Source organism: Plecotus auritus, assembly GCF_963455305.1.
Source record: "Plecotus auritus genome assembly, chromosome: 12".
Taxonomy (NCBI): Eukaryota; Metazoa; Chordata; class Mammalia; order Chiroptera; family Vespertilionidae; genus Plecotus; species Plecotus auritus.
Genome location: NC_137778.1, coordinates 22,689,189 through 22,708,886, shown reverse-complemented (window position 1 = coordinate 22,708,886; position 19,698 = coordinate 22,689,189). Strand labels below are relative to the sequence as shown.

The 19,698-nt window shown below is 37.1% G+C and overlaps 1 protein-coding gene across 10 annotated transcripts in view; it reads left to right on the top strand.

The window, feature by feature from the left end:
* RASAL2 (RAS protein activator like 2) overlaps positions 1 to 19,698 on the top strand; it is a gene marked incomplete at its 5' end in the record, with an annotated part of 257,338 nt that overhangs the window by 195,599 nt on the left and 42,041 nt on the right. For all 10 annotated transcript variants that reach the window (XM_080648920.1, XM_080648924.1, XM_080648919.1 and 7 more), the window contains one exon: positions 17,339 to 17,448. In XM_080648920.1, the coding sequence (XP_080505046.1) occupies positions 17,339 to 17,448 (110 nt within the window). The remainder of the gene's footprint in view (positions 1 to 17,338; positions 17,449 to 19,698) is intronic.

Below are 19,698 nucleotides of genomic sequence, written 5' to 3'. Positions count from 1 at the left end.
ATTCATCAATAGCCCTATGGATACCATTACATTACAAGATGGATGGTGCATAGTGCAGTAATTGACATTGATAATAATGATCTTGAATCATCAAGAAAAAGTGAGGTTATATTTGTTGTGCTGGACTTTTTAAAAAGTGGAACTGTATAATATTGTGTAATATATATCCAGTAAGAATATTTAAAATTTTGAAGATATGTGATGCTTATAAAACTTACCAGAAAAATCTGGTTTGTAAAGTACCTTGTTCCTTGGTAATACTGGATAAATAATTTATATTCTTTTAAGAGAACCATAATATGCTGGCTAAATGAGGCACTGCAGTACTTGGATGTCTGTGGACGTACATTATATTTTTTAAATTTACATATAACACAAATAGCTAATGTGACTTACTTACATCACTTAAATGTATCGCCAGTAAGAAGTATGTCTAGTTTTTAGACTAATACAAAATACTTTCATAAGGAATACTACGGTGGACTCTCTGAATACAGAAAAACAGTACAAAAAGGAACCAAACCTTGAGATACTTAACTGTAAGTTATTTATACAGTACCACGAGGGAGATCATTTCCATGTTAAATTTATGAAGGGGCAGAAGTGAGATTTAAGTACAAGTACTTGTGGTTCTAGGGTTCAGGTGTCTTTACTATGATGAACAGCAGGTTCACTGTTCATTAGATGAACCAAAAAGGAATTAGTAGTGGACTCCCCAAAAGGTCTTTTTTTTTTCTCATAGCAACATTTTCAGGCTTACTGAAAGCAGAGCAGATGAAATAGATTTTAGCAAGGTTTGACTAAAATTATTGACACTGACACACTTATCGAATGCTTGCTTACTTTGAGCAAAGTATTGGTGATTCACCAATTGTTGATAACTTTCTTGGCACTCTGCTTGGTACTGGGGAAACAGAAATGGATACAGACATTTCCACTCCCAGAGTACATATAGTCTAGTAGCAAGAGACAGAAAAAGGACCAGATTCATAAGGAGGTAGATAAGCATGGTGGCATGAGTTTTTAACAATGTATTATGTAAACTAAGGCTTTGCCGAGGAGCCAGGATTTGAACTGAGTTTCAAAAGCTGAATGAAAATAATTGACAAGGGAAGAGAGTAAACCAGACTGAGGGAACAACATTTTGGAAAGATACACTTTATACAGTAACTGATGCTTGCAGGGAATATGGAAAGTGTTCAGTGAGGCAGGAATTGAAAGTATATAGGCAAAAATGGCGAGAGAAGGCTGGAAAGGTAAGTTGGGACAAGGCTGTGAGTGGATTTGTTTGTCAAGTTTAACTAAATTTTGCTGGCTGCTGAAACATTAGATATTTGTTTATTGCAATATTTGTCTTGGCTCAAAAGCTAAACCACGTTTATAAATACTGTGCAGTATCGGTAAATTACATGACTCTTCCCCAAGCGACTCTTTTTCCTCTTGACATCACTCGGTGAGTGATGGGTGAGGGGCTATCATTCTGTGGAGGGCCAGCCCAGCATCCACCTCTGGCTACCAGCTGACACTGCTGATAGTTCTAGAGTAGGGTTTAGCATCAGGGAGATCCAAGAGAAGCCAGTGGGTAAGAGTTGCTTATATCCTGCTCATTGCTGCTAGATGAGGCAGAAAGGAGCCAAGGAATAACTATAGCAGTGAGGCCACATCAGGTAAGCCTAAAACCTTTATATGTCCTCCCTACTCCCTCAAATTTATACTTTTATATAAATTTGTTCATGTATATTCCTTACTTAGTGTAAGCCATCTTTGTGCATGTAGTAGGCAGCAAAGTCAATAAGTTTAAAAATAAGGACATACAAAATGAAAAAGGGAACTTATATTGACACGTGAACCTATATAAGGCAATGACTTGGTTTTTAGGAATGTTTAAATGTATTTGTATTTTAATTTTAGCCATAAGAAAAAGCAGCGATTTGCAGGATAGCTGTTCTGTTCTTCCTCCATTTTCACCCCATATTTCTTCACCTTAATTCCAATTGTAGTTATAGTTGATCCTTGAACAATGAGAGGGGTTAGGGCAGGGGTGGGCAAACTTTTTGACTCGAGGGCCATAATGGGTTCTTAAACTGGACCGGAGGGCCGGAACAAAAGCATGGATGGAGTGTTTGTGTGAACTAATATAAATTCAAAGTAAAGGAGCGGAGGGGAGAGCAAGAGAACCGGATAGAACAGCCGGATCCGGCCCGCGGGCCGTAGTTTGCCCAAGGCTGGGTTAGGGGAACCCACCATCCCAGCAGTCGAAAATTTGCGTATAATTTGTCAGACCTCTGCATACGTGGATTCCCAACTATGGATCGAAAATAGTATCTGTCAGTCTTTGTACCTCATTAGATAATAAATATCTCTTTTACTCATCTTTGTTGCTACCCCAATGCCTAACACAGTACCTTACACATAGTAGATTCTCAACAATAATTGTGAATGCACAAAATATGTGTGAATTATTGAAGGACAAGAATAGAGTATCTCTCTACACATATTCTCTTGGTATTACTGGTGATGTCTCCAAATAGATTACTTAACTATTTAATAACCACTAAGGGATGATTTGGAATAAATGAGTGTACCTGTGCAGAATATATTTTTCCTTAACAAAGAGAGACTTGAATTTGTATTTGGAATTCAGGGCTATGATATTTTATGTGTATAGGGTATGCTGTATCTACTTACATTGATTAGGAAGTGAAATTAGATAGATTTCTTTAATGACTTGTTTCTGTGGCTATTTCTTTGAGCCCTTTTGGTGTCATACATATACATAAACTCACAATGTTTCTACAGATCTGAATTTTGACTGTTAGATCCTTCAAGAACAATTTTAGTCATTAGAATAGTTTTCGCCTCTTTTTAGAGGTCCTATTTTTCATTTTTTCTTTAACATCCTGGTAGATTTTTTTGTCATATTTGTCATACTTGTGTTTTCCTTTAAATAATATATCCATTCTATGTTTCATACATTGTTAAAACTACATTTACATATTACAGGGGTTGTTAGGAAGAAATGAGTAAACTACTGAAAACTTATTTAGGTACTTACCGTTTAATTCAAAATGGGAAAATAATCATGTCTTGCAATTGTATGTGTTTGTTTCACTTGCCTTAGTTTTTGGAACAGCCTCCTTTCTTGAATATCCTTTTTATAAAGTGACTATTGATATTTATGATTTTTTTTTATCACTTCTCCGTAGAAGATGCCATCAATTTAGTTTTGGCTAAGAGAAGGCTGCTTGTGTTCCGGGCCAGGTGCTGGGTATAGTGTTCTCATTTCTATAACACAATGGTCTGAGTTGGCCTTCCATGTGAATATAACACAATGCAGTCGCAGCTGCTTCATTCGTATTAGCTTTGAGCTTGGCTCTGAAAGAATTCAGGCACTAAAATATATGCCAAGACAACCAGAAAGCATAGTTGAACTAAAGCAGTAGCTGACTATTTCTTTGTAACTGTCCTTGTGTTCTTGTCACAGAGACACCTGAGCATTCCCAATCAGATACATACACTAGATACAAAAGACTGTCAAAAGATGAAACCTTTGCATCGTTTTAGGGAGAAAGTAAAGCTTTGGAATAATAAATGTAGACTAAGTTAACTTCCTGCGTAAACAGAAATGTCACATCTTTTCTCAAGTTTTGAGATTTTAGGTGCAGTTGATATTGGTCTCTGTTTTGTATAGAATCCTGAGTAAGACCAATAAAAGCCTCAATAAGACCTTTGTTTTTCCAGGTTAAAAAAAAAAACAGAAAACTTCATGCTCACTTGATAAAGACCAGAAAGTGTTCATTGTCCAAACCAGTGGTTTTCAACTCTGACTAAACCTAAAAAAATCACTTAAGGAACTCCACAACAATGCTAATGCCTAGAATCCACCTCAGATCACTTAAATGAAAATCTCTGGACTAGAACCTAATCTTTTGTATTTTTAAAAAACATCCCAGAAGATTCTAACATGTACACAGGATTTAGAACTATTTGTCTAAATAGTTAAAATATTAGGAACTCATTTTAGTCAATGTCTTTCTGTAGACATCAGTGTTTTCTTTGTACCTTCAAGTCTGATATTTTCTCATTGGCCTAATATTGCTCACAAACAGATTGCTGCATTGCATATTAGTTACCCTTGTAAGTGTTGGCCACAGTCAATTCAGGCGACCAGTCTACATTTATAAAACATTGCTTTATTGTGGTACGGTGACCTCTGACCAGCCTAAGGATCTCAGTCTCAGGGCTGAAATAATCTATTTGAATTCATAGTACCCAAGCTACTATACTATTTCAATTTTTGTATTCTCATTGCTATTGTATTCTAGGATCCTTAAAGTTCTGTCCCCTCCTGCTTAAATATTCCATATCCATCTTTCTTCCTTCTCTTTGCTGATCATCTACATGGAATTAAAATCCATAATAGGATCACCCTGTAGTGATATCTCCTTTAATAAAGGGTGTATTTTTATTCATATATGTATGAATATATAACATATGATTTTATATTCATATTATATTTCTATTAAAATTTTACTACCAGAGGTAAAAGTAATGAATAAACACAGGGATGTCAGAAAAGAAAAATTATAGTCTAAAGATATTAAATATTAACTATACCTTTAAATCATTTTGTAATCAGAATGGGTATAATTTTAAAATCTTTTCATGATAAATGTCCTGGAAAATACAAAATTTGAAGCAGAGAAAAAAGAAACAAGAATTGATATGACCCCTTAAGTGAAATAGAAAGGACATGATAAATACCTGGAGGAAAAGGGAGCAGGTATGGCAGGGAATAGTGCCAAGATTCTAAACTTGAAACAAAGAATGATGGGAACCCTCCTCAGTCTATACTAATAAAAGCATAATATGCTAATTAGACCGGATGTCCTTTGGACGGGGAAGGAAGGCTTACTCTTGCATGAATTTCGTGCATCAGGCCTCTAGTCTGTGGATATTCCTAGAAATGGGTTTGCAGCAGTGCTGACTAGTGGAGATTCCCACTTATCCTGCCCCAGGAGCGGAGGGCTCTTTGAAAGGGAGGATGGGATGAGCTCACTTACAGCTCATTCTTATGGGTAGTGTACTATACGCCCCTCTTGTCGAAGCACAGATATTTTTCTTCTGCTTTACCATTAAAGGAAGCTTAACATCTTTCATTTTACAATTAGAGATAAATGTTTTCAAGGGATAATGCCTATTTAAGGGAGCTTATAATTAGCCTCTGAGTGTAACTGATATTAGATATTAGGAAGATAGAAATATAGAAAGGAAACCTTGCCAACTTCTTGATTTTGCTAGGATTAGCTGTACAGAAAGGTATTTTTGTACCTCTCAGCTATACCTATACTCGGCAAGGTACAGCCATTGCTGGTAAACAGTAATATTCCCGAGTTCCCTTTCTAGCATCAGGCCCTTTCATTCTATTCAATAATACCAGTACCATTCCACTTGATTTTTAAGTACTTTATTTATTTTATATTAAACATCTACTAATTTTATTGTAAATGAACTTTATTCCAAGCAGCTTATTTGATTAAGATATCATTTTAATTTTTTTTTGTGAGGCTGTTGATTAGCTATTAAAAGAAAAGGTGCTAAAAGCATTTGAATAGACATTTCTCCAAAGAAGATACACAAATGGCAATAGAGATATGAAAAGGCACTCAACATCATGAGTCATTAGGGAAATGCTAATCAAAGCTATAGTGTGATACCACTTGTACACACTAGGATGCCTAATCAGCTAAAGGATAGATATACTAAATGTGATCTATCCGTGCAGTGGAGTATTATTCCACCATAAAAAGAGTGAAGTGCTAATACATGCTACAACATGGATGAATCTTGAAAACATTATGCATGCTAAATGTTGTATGATTCAGTTTATATGAAATGTCCAGAATAGGCAAATCTATAGAGAAAGAAAATAGATTAATGGTTGGCAGAGATTGAGAGGGCATGTAACTGCTAATTAGGTACAGGATGTCTTTTGGGAGTGATGAAATGTTCTGAAATTAGACTGTTGTGATGGTTATACAACTTTTTGAATATGCCACAACCCCTAAATTGTATACTTTAAGAGGGGGAATTTGATGACATGTATAGTATATCTCAATAAAGTTGTTTGAGTTTTTTCTTTAAGTTCAGGGGGAAAAATAGAAGATATCTGAATATTTCTTAATATTGATTACAAATTGAAATGATAATATTTGGGGTATTTTGGGTTAAATAAAATGTATTTGGGTAGGAAACAAGACAACAAAATAAATTTCATTATATAGTGGCTGCTTATTTCCTACAAGTTTATTTAGATGCTTATTACTGACATATTGCATATTTGCCTTTTTATGCAAACTACCATAATTTTGCCTGTTATAAGACAGTTAGTTACATACATTTTTACTCAAGCATATAAACATAAGAAAAATGGCATTTGGTTTTAAAAAAAAGAAAGCAAATTATGGCAGGCATATATGTGGAATATTTTTAATTTTTGCAAATTTCCCCACCTGAAGAGTTATTCATATCTTATATAGTACTAGGGGCCCAGTGCATGAATTCGTGCACCTTGAAAGGAACTGTGGACCGTCAGGCTGTGGTGGGCACAGGGGCGAGTCTTGGCCCATCCTCCATGCCCCTGCCCGGCCCCTCCCACCCCGGCCCCATGTCTGCCAGCAGCCCCACTCCCGCCACCGCTGCCGCTCCCACACGCGACGGTGCGGAGCGATTGGGGCCAGCACCAGCAGCAGGTATGAGTGGGGCCGGCACCGTCGGTGGGTGCAAGCAGCAGCTGCTGCCCCAGTTGCCCCTCAGGAGCAGGGGAAGGTGGAGAAGCCCTCAGGGTGATCAGGGCTGGCAGCAGGTGCGAGTGCCAGGTGGGACCATGGTGCATGGAAACAAAGAATTTTCCGTAATCACCAGAGGCTTGCCCCGATGACAACAACTGGTGCCCCACCTTGGTCTGGCACCCCTGCTCACCTGCTCTACCATCCTGCCACAGCCAACGCCTACCATGTTCCATGCTCTGCTGCCTGCTGCCAATGCCCGCCATGTTCTGCGTGTGCCCCCTGGTGGTTAGTGCATGTCACACCGCTTGGTCTGTTTGCATATTAGGGTTTTATATATATATAGATACTTTATAATCTCTTTCTTAAGTTCATGTCTATTAAATAAACTGCTTGACCTTTTTCATTTTGTATATAGTCCATCTCTGCCTCTGCATTCTTAGAAGATGTTTTATATGTGGGCTAGTTTAATGGGATAATGCTGAGATTTTCCCATTAGAAGGATCTTTTTATTATTGTGTAGGAGTGAAATCGGGAAATAGAAAGCAATGCTATTTGGGAGAATCTTCTTGTAAACAGTCCTCTGTATTCCACTGACACTTATTTCTGATGTCCCACAGTAGTTTAAAATCAGTTCAACCCAAACTGTATTCACTTATGTTTTTCCCAATAACTCCTTCCCCAACCCCCCACCCCCCCGTGTTTCTAACTTTGTAGTACTACAAATTTCTGCAGTCCTCAGAGCCAAAAAACTGAAGAGCCATCGTATTCTTTTCTTTTTTCCTCCCCAATTCAGTCATCAGATCTTTGTCTTCAAATTCATCCATCCCGGACCCGCTACCACTCACAGACTTGGATTATCAGCCTTACTGTTCTTCCCATGAACCAGTTCCAGGCCAGCTTCATGAGCATGAGACCAGTACAGCACACAGGGCCTGCTCTCAGAGAGCCCTGTGCATGAGGTTTAATGCTCTGTGATTGCCATCTCAAAATTCTTAATGATTCATCTTTGGGTTTGCATTTTATAACTGAAGTCCAATGGGACAATGAGCATGTGCAAGGCACAGTCCCACCTCCTGCTGCCTCCCTGGGATGGAATCTACACTGCCCACATCCCCACCCCTAGAACCCCAGCCAGCCTTCCCTCTCTGCCTCACCTAGCCACGACTGTCACTTTCTGATCCTGGCACAAACGTGGGAAAAGTAGGGGTTGAGACGCGCACTCTGTTGTCTCATCTCAGGGGAAGGGTTTGGCGGGTCCTCCTTGCCCCTGCCTGTCAGCATCACTGATGTCTGGCAGGTGACCAAAGGCCACAACTCAGTTGGGACAAGCCTCTTGCCCATCCCCAATCCAGATACCTAGTGACTTGCAGTGACAACCATGGAAAGAAAAAAGGCCTGGCTCAATTTCCCTGCCCCGGGCCAGGGCATGGCAGGTGGATTTGGTGGCTGGGGAGAGGCAACCTGGCAGCCAGTGGGCCACCCACATAGTGAGTCATGGGCTATGGGGCCCAAGTAGGAAGGTCTGCACTTGCTCTGTGCCCAAGGGAGCCTGGCAATGAATAATAAAAACACATGGCAGATGGAGGGAGAAATCAAATTAGTGCTTTACTAAGAGCCAAGGGGCAAGGAAGGGATTAACTATTTAAAATTTTATGATTTGGGGGTGATAGAAATTTTCTCTGTCTCAATTGTGGTAGTATACATTTGTCAAAACTCATCAAGCTACTCAACTAAAAACAGTGAATTTTGCCTTTGTATATTATACCTACATAAACCTAATGTTTTAAAAGAAATAATACATTTAAAACATAATACATTAAAGTTAAAAGTCAAAGGTTTGAAAAAAATGTAATAGGAAAATAATAATCAAAAGGAACCTGACATTACAGTGCCCTATCAAATAAAAATGAACCTCTAAGACAAAGAGTATTATTAGGGATAGAGAAGATAGGCTAAATATCTTCCATTTGCCCCCCATAGCAAATCTTGACCTAGCAATATGTGTGTTTTTTTCTTTATTGATTAAGGTATTACATATGTGTCCTTATCCTCCCATTACCCCCCCACTCCCCCACTCATGTCCTCACCCCCCTGGTGTCTGTGTCCATTGGTTAGGCTTATACGCATGCATACAAGTCCTTTGGTTGATCTCTCCCCCTTACCCCCCACCCTCCTCTACCTTCCCTCTGAGGTTTGACAGTCTGATCGATGCTTCTCTGTCTCTGGATCTGTTTTTGTTCATCAGTTTATGTTGTTCATTATATTCCACAAATGAGTGAGATCATGTGATATTTATCTTTCTCTGACTGGCTTATTTCACTTAGCATAATGCTCTCCAGTTCCATCCATGCTGTTGCAAATGGTAAGAATTCCTTCTTTTTTACCACAGCGTAGTATTCCATTGTGTAGATGTACCACAGGTTTTTAATCCACTCATCTGCTGATGGGCACTTAGGCTGTTTCCAAATCTTACCTATGGTAAATTGTGCTGCTATGAACATAGGGGTGCATATATCCTTTCTGATTGGTGTTTCTAGTTTCTTGGGATATATTCCTAGAAATGGGATCACTGAGTCAAATGGGAGTCAACGTTTATTATTATAATATCTGTTATCTATTATAATATACACATATTTTGCTTTTATATTCTAATTTAACCTAATAAAATCAAGATCTGATTAAGGATGTTTAATATGTTAATTTCTGTGTTTTTATATTTTTTAAAGTTTCATAATAAAAGTTTTATTTTGCTTAATGAAAGAGAAGCATTGGATGTTTGTCACAAATACACACACAGAGATTCTGAAGCATCAGCTCTGATCTAGGGAAACAATTTTAATTTATGATAGAACCTTTTCTTTTGATGCTTAAAGTTGCAAAACAAACAAAACAACGCCTATCCAAAACCTGAACACCTCCACCAGGGGAAAAATTACCCACATTGAAACTGCTTGTGAACTGTAATGCACCTTGCATCTGTTTGTTATTTTATTATTATTCTTACCTAGAGTTTCCCTTCCTGTCTGGATTTCCAATAACTGGAAGATAAACTAAGTAAATAAAATATGATGATTGGAAAATGGGAGTTTCCCAAGGATAATTTTTATTTACCCTTCCTTTTCCTTTTTCTTTGTTAATTTTCGACAGTTAGGTTTTGGTCAACATTTATTGAACATCTACAAGTTCTAAGTTATATTAAGAGATCAAGAAAGGGAATGATTTATATATGACATAGCCCTTCTTCTGGGGTAATTACAATCCTTAATATGAACTGCTAAACTATGTAGAATACACAGAGATTAATTTACTAATTAAACTAAAACTTTAAAAGCAAGAATGAAAACAATTCTCACCTGGGTCCTTTTTAGTTGACAAGGTGGCATTTCCTTAGTGAGTCATATACCATTTTAAGGAACTATTCAAATTACTTAATCACCTAAAATTCTACAATCCCTTATGTGGTCACTGATATGAAAGCCTCAGACAAGACTAAAGCAGGGTTCTGCTGCACATCACTCTGTTTTTGTGGGAAAGGTGATGACATGTTTCTCTGCCTCCACTTCACCATGTCTTAAGGGAACAGAAACGCTAGGACACGGCAAGTCAGCGTCTCTTATGGCCACCACTGAGGCTTCGGAGCGTGGTTGCCTGGCAGCAGTTTTATTTCAGTTACCAATGATGCCCTGATAGCCAAGTTTAGTCTTCGGGGATTACTCCAATTTGCAGGTGGTGAACAACTTTTGTCATTATCTTAACATTTACCAAGCTACCGAGAAAGGCAGCATTTGGCTCTTTCTTTCCTGGCAGTTGCTAATTTTAAGCCTTATTTTGACAGAAAAATAGTGAGTATCTACTAATTAAAGTTTTATCAATTGAGGAAACAACTTTGTTGTTTAAAACGATAAGCTGTATACTCTTTTTAAGAATTGTACTCTTTTTACGAGTCAGCATTTCAGAGGAGAATTGGATGAGGTAGAATTTCTTTCGAGGTTTATTAATATTATTTCAGATTAGGTTGGTGTCAGTGAGAAGGATGAGATCAGTTCATTTGTAGTCTTTTCCTTTGTTTCCATTTATGCTGTTGGGTTTTTAAGAGTGTGCTTGTTAGGAGCATCCTTTACTCTCCACAATAACGTAACATATAAACATCAAAACGTCAGGTAAAAGAAAGAGAAGCATCTTCCTCTTGGCATCCATTTTTAAATTTTATATTTGGATTTTTTCACTCAGTGTCCATATAATCACTTACATATGAAAAGAATATCAATAGGGTTTCATTTTAGTTTAATTATGCAGATAGGAGTCCTAGGGACACATTTTTCTAAGTTGGTTGTCACACTAGTGGGTTTTTTGTTTGTTCATATTTTTTAACATACTGCATTTCTGCTTCTTTGTGGTATATAACTCTATAATAAGATATGTGTAGAAATTAATTATAGTATACATGGGGAAAATACATTTTACTATAGTACCTAGAGTATTTGAAGCGGAATTAGAATGTGGCATCAATTAAATAGTATTACATATTGGAAAGCACCTGGCCAGTTCTTGATACCCAGGAAAGCTTCAGAAAATTCATTCAGTCAACAAATATTTATGGGACATTTATAGTGTACCAGGTATCACTATAGGCATTGGCATACATCACTGAATAAAACAGCCAAAGCTCTCAGCTACTGTGGAACTTCTAGTTTCCTTCCCTTTCTTTTTGGGGTAGTTTCTAGGAGGAAAAATTGTGATTTCACCCAGCCTATTCAGTAGTCTCACCCTAGATTCACATTCAGTTAATACTTACAAATACCCATTTTCTGTTACTTTAAAAGTACTTTTGTTTTCAGTTATCTTATTCTTGGGAATGGTCCTAGGAAAAAGGATTTTTTAAATCCTCATTTTACAAATAAGGAATCAGAAACTTAGAAATTGGAGCCAGGATTTGAAGCCACGCTTTCTGATTCAGAGTTCCCTGTTCTTTCTATTATGGCACTTGTAGCAAAAACAGCATGATGGCTTTTATTCATTCCACTGTCTGTTTTATTTCAGTTCTGCAAACATTTGTAGAACTGAAAGCCAGATCTCAGACCTGTTCTGGGAATGCAAAGACTGTTTAGTCCCTGCCCTGAGGAGTTCAGGGTTTAGTAGGGAAGACTTTTGGCATATAAGTAGGCATGCAGTGTGCTAAGTGTAAGGCTAATGCTATTTATAGACACTTGGAAGCACAGAGGAGGGGCACCGAATCTAGAACAGGGTTAGGACATGTCCAAAAAGACACACTGGAGGAGACTATCCATGAGCTGAGTCTGAAAGAGTAACTTAGCCAAGGACAAGGGAGGAAATAGGAGCAACAGCAGAGATGAATGGTGCATGTAGAGAAGTGCATAGGCTTTTAGAGTTGCTGGAGTGTAAAGCATGAAGCAAGAAATGGCCAGGGATCAGTCTAGAGTGGTTAGTAGAAACCAAATGAAACCATATCCTACAGACAGAACTTTACCAGGACCACTTGTATAGGTATCTTTAAATCAGTTATCCACCCCAGTCCAGTCAGCTATAGCCAGAGCAGAAGAATTGCAAAGCATAGTGACTTATACTTAAGGAATTGTTCAGAAGGGGGGACCACTGGGAAAATGTCATACACTCTGAGGCTTCCCAGAGTAGGTAATGTTGTTGAACGGCTCAGTGCATAGTTGGTCCAGGACAGAAGACTGGCCTAGCTTGGAGATAGTGAATTTTTAGTGGCATCATTGTGTTTGCCTATGTGGTCTTCCTGAACGGCTTAGGCATGGGATCAGAATTTAAACATTGGTCCAGTTTTTTATTTTGGGTAGCTGATCATTAAGAGAATGCAGGTTGTTGGTTATTAAATAGCTTCAAATGATTGACCATGAAGTCCAGGTTGGATAGAAAACAGGGACAGGGAAAAATGGGGTGGTCAAGAGACTGGAGATTTCTGTGAAGTTGAAGAGCAGATGGATTGGGAGAAATATATGGTTAGGAAGAAAGGTCAAAGGTGAATATTACTCCTTAAGATGTCTGAGGTGGAGATTCTCTGAATGATGGTAAGATCTAGGTTATGGCTCTAGGAGTGGGTGGCTGGAGAGGAGGATGAGGATTTTGGAGTCAAGGAATTGTGAAGCTAGGATAGTAGATGGATCACTACCTGGTTATTTACTAGTATGGTGTTAGGAGTCAAGAGATAGAAATTGAAGGAGAGATTAATTCATGAGAACAGCAAAGAATAATAAAGGATACTAAATCAAGATGGTATAAACCTCAAGAATATGCTTTGTTTTAAACCAGAATTTTATGGAATAAAATTATCTTATGAAATAATAATTTGATTCCAAACTATTATTTTATGGAATAATGGTTTGGAAGCTGTCATGGTAAGCTTGGAAAATCCCAGCACCTCAGCCTGGGTACCACCAAATATTGAACAAAGGAGAATGAAAAACTCCCATCAAATAGGGCTCTAAGCTAAATTGTATTCTCAGGTGAAAACCATGTTTCAGCCATGTCAAGAAGATGAAAAAAAAAAGAATTTTATATAGCAGACGCTACTACCTCTGTGAAATATCATGGCTATTTTAAAGTTTCCTTCATCTGTGTTCCACAAACAACTATAATTTCATGTATATAGTTATCAGATATTTATTGAACACTAACTAAAGTTTAGACACTGTGGTGGAAATTAGATAGATATATATAGCTCTATACTTACCCTCAAAAGTTTAAAGGACAATGGAAGCAATAATTATACATTAATAGCTGGATAAACTTCCTTTCTAATCTTATTTTCCACTACTCCTAATCATATGCCAGCCAGACTAAATCTACTTAATGTATACCCTGTGTGTTCTTACCTCCATGCCGTTTCTCATGCTGTATTCCTTGGCACCCCCAAACCCAAATTCATTCTACTTTCGGATCTAGCATATTCCATTCTTCCATATAACTTTCACTTATATCTCCAGATGATGTAACCTCTTTTTTCTCTGAATTCCTGAAATCATTTCCTATGTACCTCTCTAAAATAATACATTGTTTCATCAATTCTAAGATGCACATTTTTTTTCACTGTTTAACATCTCTGTAGATTACTCTTTTAAGATATGCTCTGTCATCAACATTCTCAAAAGAATACAGGATGATAGTCTGTGAAAAAACATGAATGACAACTCCTCTGAGTCATACAGTAGCTCAGAGAATGAAGAAGCATTAGGACTACCTTAACCAATTTATTTTGTGTATATTCTTTTTTTAAAATATATTTTTATTGATTTCAGAGAGGGAGAGGGAGAGAGAGATAGAAACATCAATGATGAGAGAGACTCATTGATTGGCTGCCTCCTGCACACCCACAACTGGGGATTGAGCCCGCAACCCAGGCATATGCCCTGACCGGGAATTGAATTGGTGACCTCTTGGTTCCTGGGTCGACGCTCAACCGCTGAGCTACACCCGGCTGGGCTGTGTATATTCTTTTTATGTAGATACCAGAATCCCAATGCAGGAAATCGCGCAGCCCCGCCCACCCACGCATGCCTTGCCGTGCTTGCAGCCCCGCTTACCCGTGCGTGCCCCACCCGCCAGCTGCCAGCCTTGCTGCGATCAGAGCCTGTGGGCCGCACCATGTGAGCCAAAATTGCGTGAGATCCCAGACCTTCTGCGTGAGGCAGGACCCTAGACCCCAAACCCACCGCATAAGGCAGGACCCCAGACCCGCCACGCTGGCAAGACCCATCAATGCACCTCCTGGTGATCGGTTGTTTGGTCATTACGGCGTTACGGCCACAGGCTTTTTATATATATAGAGAGATAGATATAGATGTGACATAAACTTCCTAAATACATTTTTAAAAAATTTCCTTAACACAGAATAAAAGATCTCAGTGATAAAGCATTTTGTTATAGTTTAATTGGCAACTTTCTTCCTAGCATACCTAAAATAATGGTGTGACAGTCGGTGGTGTGCTAGATTCAAAGAAATAAGATAACTTTTATTTTAGTTATTAAATATGCCAAGCATTAAGAATATGTATCTTCCTAATTGTGTCATATATATTTATATTTAATTTCTATATCCTATATTATATGAGCTCCTTGAGGGTAGAGGATGTGTTTGTTTTATCTTTGAATCTCTATAACACGTAGCACATTGCTTTACAACAAATAGACATAAAATAAGTATTAAATAAATGGATTAAATGAAGTATTCTATACTAGTAAGTGCCACCAAGGGGCAAGTTAGAGTACTATATGAGTGAAAATTTACTAGTACAGTCTCACTTAACTGCTTAACTGTGTTTGTTAGAAATGTGTTTATATATGGTGTTTGGTCAAGCCCTGGGCTGGATCTCAGCTTAGGCCAGTGGTTTTTTAACCAACCGTAAACAAATCCTAATAGAGTTCTATAAACTTAGATCTGGTTTGCTGACTACAATTCTGAGCAAATGTGGTGACTAGTCCTTGTTGAATCAGAGACAGTAGTAAATGAGCCTTTACCTTGGAGAACAAATAAAAGTGACTTTTCCTAATTACGCTCTGATTGTACAGGAGACCAGACAAATGCCTGTCTCCAAGAAATATGGTCTTAAAAGACAGCCTTGTCATTCAATCTCTGTAAACCCATAATAAAAACAAAACAAACAAACAAAAAAACAGCCTAGGGGATAAAAACAGCCTAGGGAATTTGTCTACATGGTATTTTCTAGAAATTTTTACCATTATTCTTTGTTATGTAAGAACAGTAAGAAATGGCATAAGCATTTTTTTTTTTTAGTCAGCAAAATGGTTCTACTTCTGATTTAAATAAATTTGTTTCCATTTTTTCTATTGGAAAGAATGCCTGTATGTTTACAAAACACTTGACATAGGAAAGTACTGTAGTAGTCCACTCTGCTGTTCATTAAATATTTCCAGTTCTCTTTTTAGATACATGGTAAGATTGCACATCCTTTCCCTATCAAAATTAGGTGTGGGCATGTGACCTTTTTTGTCCAATGAAATGATATCATAAGTGACATGAAGTTTTAACAGCTGGTACATAATTTGTTGCATTTCCGTTATCCTGCTGCAGCAAGTATAGAAGCACATGGATGGAGCCTCTCTTAGCCAAAGTCCCTGTGTCAGAACAGTATAAAGCTGGGCCTCCAACTTCCTTAATTGATCAGCTTATAGACATGTAGCATGGTTTATACCACTAAGATTGTGGAGCTGTTAGATAAGCATAATCTTGCTTATCCTGATTAATATAGCCTTCACCCCAAAACAGTGGGTATGGTGGTAACTAAAAGAATATAAAAGGTTTGACGTGCTGATATTTCTTTTTCTTCCTTATGGAAATAAATACTGGACATAGTTTCTATAAGATAATAATAATCTCAAGGTGATTAGGGTCATTTTCCATGTGTCAAAATACTTTGAATTATAACATTTTCTCAAGGCATTTTGATGTATTCTATAAGGTGTCCTTTCATCTGCCCACAATAGAATTGTTTCTTGAAAACAGTGACCATTGTCATTCATTCCTGTGTTTATTCTTTTACTCTACAAACTTTTTTTTTTAAATATGTTTTTCTTGAGTTCAGAGAGGAAGGGAGAGGGAGAGAGAGATAGAAACATCAGTTATGAGAGAATCATTGATTAGCTGTCTCCTGCACATCCCCCCAAAAGGGATTGAGCCCGCAACCCAGCCATGTGCCCTTGGCCGGAATCGAACCTGGGACCCCTTCAGTCTGCAGGCTGATGCTCTATCCTCTGACCCAAATCTGCTATGGCCAACAAACTCTTTATTGAAAGACCATTATTTACTAGGTGCTAAGACTAGGAAGATGTTCAAGGAACTTTAGATAGTTTGGTAGAAAGTGGCAGGAGGCAAGCAGGGGCCAAAACCTATAAAGGACTTCATTCTTCTGAAGTTTAGATGCTTCGGTGGTTTCATAAATGATACTTATTTCATTTTAAAATAGTTTCTCTACATTTGAAACTTAATTTTACAAATATATCCAATTTGATATAGACCCAAGTTTTAACACTTTTGAGACCACAACGTATTATTCTGTACTGATTACTTAATCTTTTTTTAAATCCCTCAATGCACCAAGTAACTTCTCACCTCAGGGCCTTTGCATATGCTGTTCTCTTTCTTTTTTTTCTTTGATTTAGTTCAGAAAATTATTTGATCCTATTTCTATTGAAATTGTTGACACCATCTTCTATATTTTTCTATATTATGTTGTTATGTTTTTAAAATATATTGTTAGAATTAGTTTTTCTACTATTGCTAGTATAGAAACTATTTAAGAAATAAGAAATGAAGTGCTATCAAAAAGTTTAATTATCCCAATTATGATAGAAGAAAAAAATGTGATCTCATTATCAGGTGGTTTCAAGCAACTATTATTTACAAATTAAAAAATTAAATGCTGAGCTCTGTTTCTGGTCTTCATTATAAAAATCTGAATAGCGTTTGCAAAGGTAGTGCAGAAGAATTTGGAGACAGCAGGGTTCCCTTCTGGTTCTCTCCCATCACCTCTGCCTTTTCATTCTAGGGGTTCTTCAGCAAGCGCCTGAAAGGCTCCATCAAGAGGACCAAAAGCCAGTCAAAGCTTGACAGAAACACGAGCTTTCGGCTTCCATCTCTTCGCAATACAGATGACAGGTAGGAAATTAACTTGCTTAAAACAGAAAAAGCAGTTTTACAGTGGTTTTTTTTTTGATAAGGCATGTTGGTCATCTGTAACTTTGCATCAATGACAATTGGAAATATCCAATACAAAACTTACTTTTTTGTCTTGCTCATATTAAAGCAAGGTCCAAAATATTGACTCAAATACCTAGCCAGTTTAAGAATCTTAAAATATTGGAGAATGTATGGATACATAGTGCTGTTTTATAGAATCAAGTTCTACTGGTCAGAGATAAGCCTTTTTTTTTTTTTTTTTTTTTTTGTAGAATGACTATAAGGGATGATGATGATGAAAGCTAACATTTTTATGGGTACTGTACCAAATGCTTTATATACATTTTCTTGTTTAATCTTTATACTAATCCTATAAGATATGAAGTTAACCTCTTATAATCCTACTAGAGGCCTGATGGACAAAATCTGTGCAAGTGGCCTGGCCCTCGCAGCCACCGCAGCTTGCCCTGGCTCTTGCAGCCCCGGCTTCATCCAGAAGGTCGTCCGGCTGTTTGGTCTAATTAGCATATTATGCTTTTATTATTATAGATAAGTGGCAAAAATGGTATTTGAACTTTGGCAGTTTGGCTCCAGGGTCCACACTCTTCACTGCTATGTTTTCCTTGTCCAGCATATGGATTAGGTCTTATTGCTTTTCAGTGGCATCTGGAAGACATATATGAAAAGGAAGCCTGGATTTCAATAATTAGAACTACCAGCTTGAGTAAACCCCAAATGCATAGCTCACTAATGATAACAACCTTCCAAAATCATTGAATGTGTGCTAGAATGGATACATTTTTAATACTTCATATTTCATCATTATTAAATAAAATCTAGGAAATAACACTTATTGTATCTTGACACATCATCACCATCATCAGTATTTATTGAATACTGACTATGTGCCAAACCTTTTTAATGTAGTTTCTCATGTAATACAACCCTAAATACTACTATTACTATCCTCATTTTACAGATGAGGAACTAAGGCAAAAGAGATTGAGAGACTTGCCCAAAGTCACATTTGAACTCACATCTGCCTTTCATATTTGATACTCTTATTTATACTTGGGTTTCTTTTGTTTCAGTAAGTCCATTGTTTTCAGTTATCTGCAAAACAGACTTCAAAAATATGGATTATAATCTCTGTAATAGCAGATTATAGACTTACCAGAAAGAATTACTCTCATTTTATAGAGGAAGAAATGTGTCTCCCATACTGAGTTGATAAGAACTACTGCTTTATCTACTCTCCTTATCCTTGAAATACATTAGAGGTGTTCTATGAAATTTGCAAGTCTATTCAATTTGCAGTGTAATTGTATTGTTCATTATCTCTATTATACCTTTGTATTAAGGTAATCTTAAAAAAACTGATCTTTTCTTCTCATATCTTTTACTTAGATTCCTATTATTCTGTAGCTTTTATCATTATAAGAATTTAAATTATTTTATAAATATTTTAATAAAAGGGAATGACAATTTTTTTCAGAATATTGGTTTTTTTTTAAGAATAAGGAGGTTGTGCATCAACTAAAACACTCTCAATTCAATAGCCAGCTTAACAGCATCCTGTGTAAATGAGGGAGACAAGGAGATAGTTTTTACACGAGGTATGCTTTATTTTTTAAACTTGCACTAAATATCACTTTCTTATTTTCAAACAGATGCTCTCTTCTATTCCATTTTGCTTTAGGTAACCTATAGGAATTCTTGAATTGAATTACCAAAAGATTATATTCTCTAGAGTTTCTTACATCACTGCTTTGTAGTTGGTGCATAAGAAAAAGGACATATGTCACCCCAAGCACTTGTACATCAGGGTTTATAGCAACGTTATTAATAAAAGCCAAAAAGTAGTGATGACCCAAATGTCCATCAACTGATGAATGAATTAAAAAACACAGTATATTCATACAGTGCAATATGATATGGCCATAAAAAGGAATGAAGTACTGATACATGGTACGACATGGGTAAACTTTGAAAAAACTCTATGCTAAGTGAATGAAGCCAGTCACAAAAGACCATATATTATATGATTCCAATTATATGAAATATCCAGAATAGGCAAATCTTTACAATATTTAGAGACAGTAGATTAATGATTGCCAGAGGCTGGAGATATGTGGGGGCAGAGGGTGATAAATGAGGAATGACTGCTAATGGACATAAGGTTTATTTTTGGAGTGATGAAAATGTTTTAAGTGTAGATTGTGGTGATAA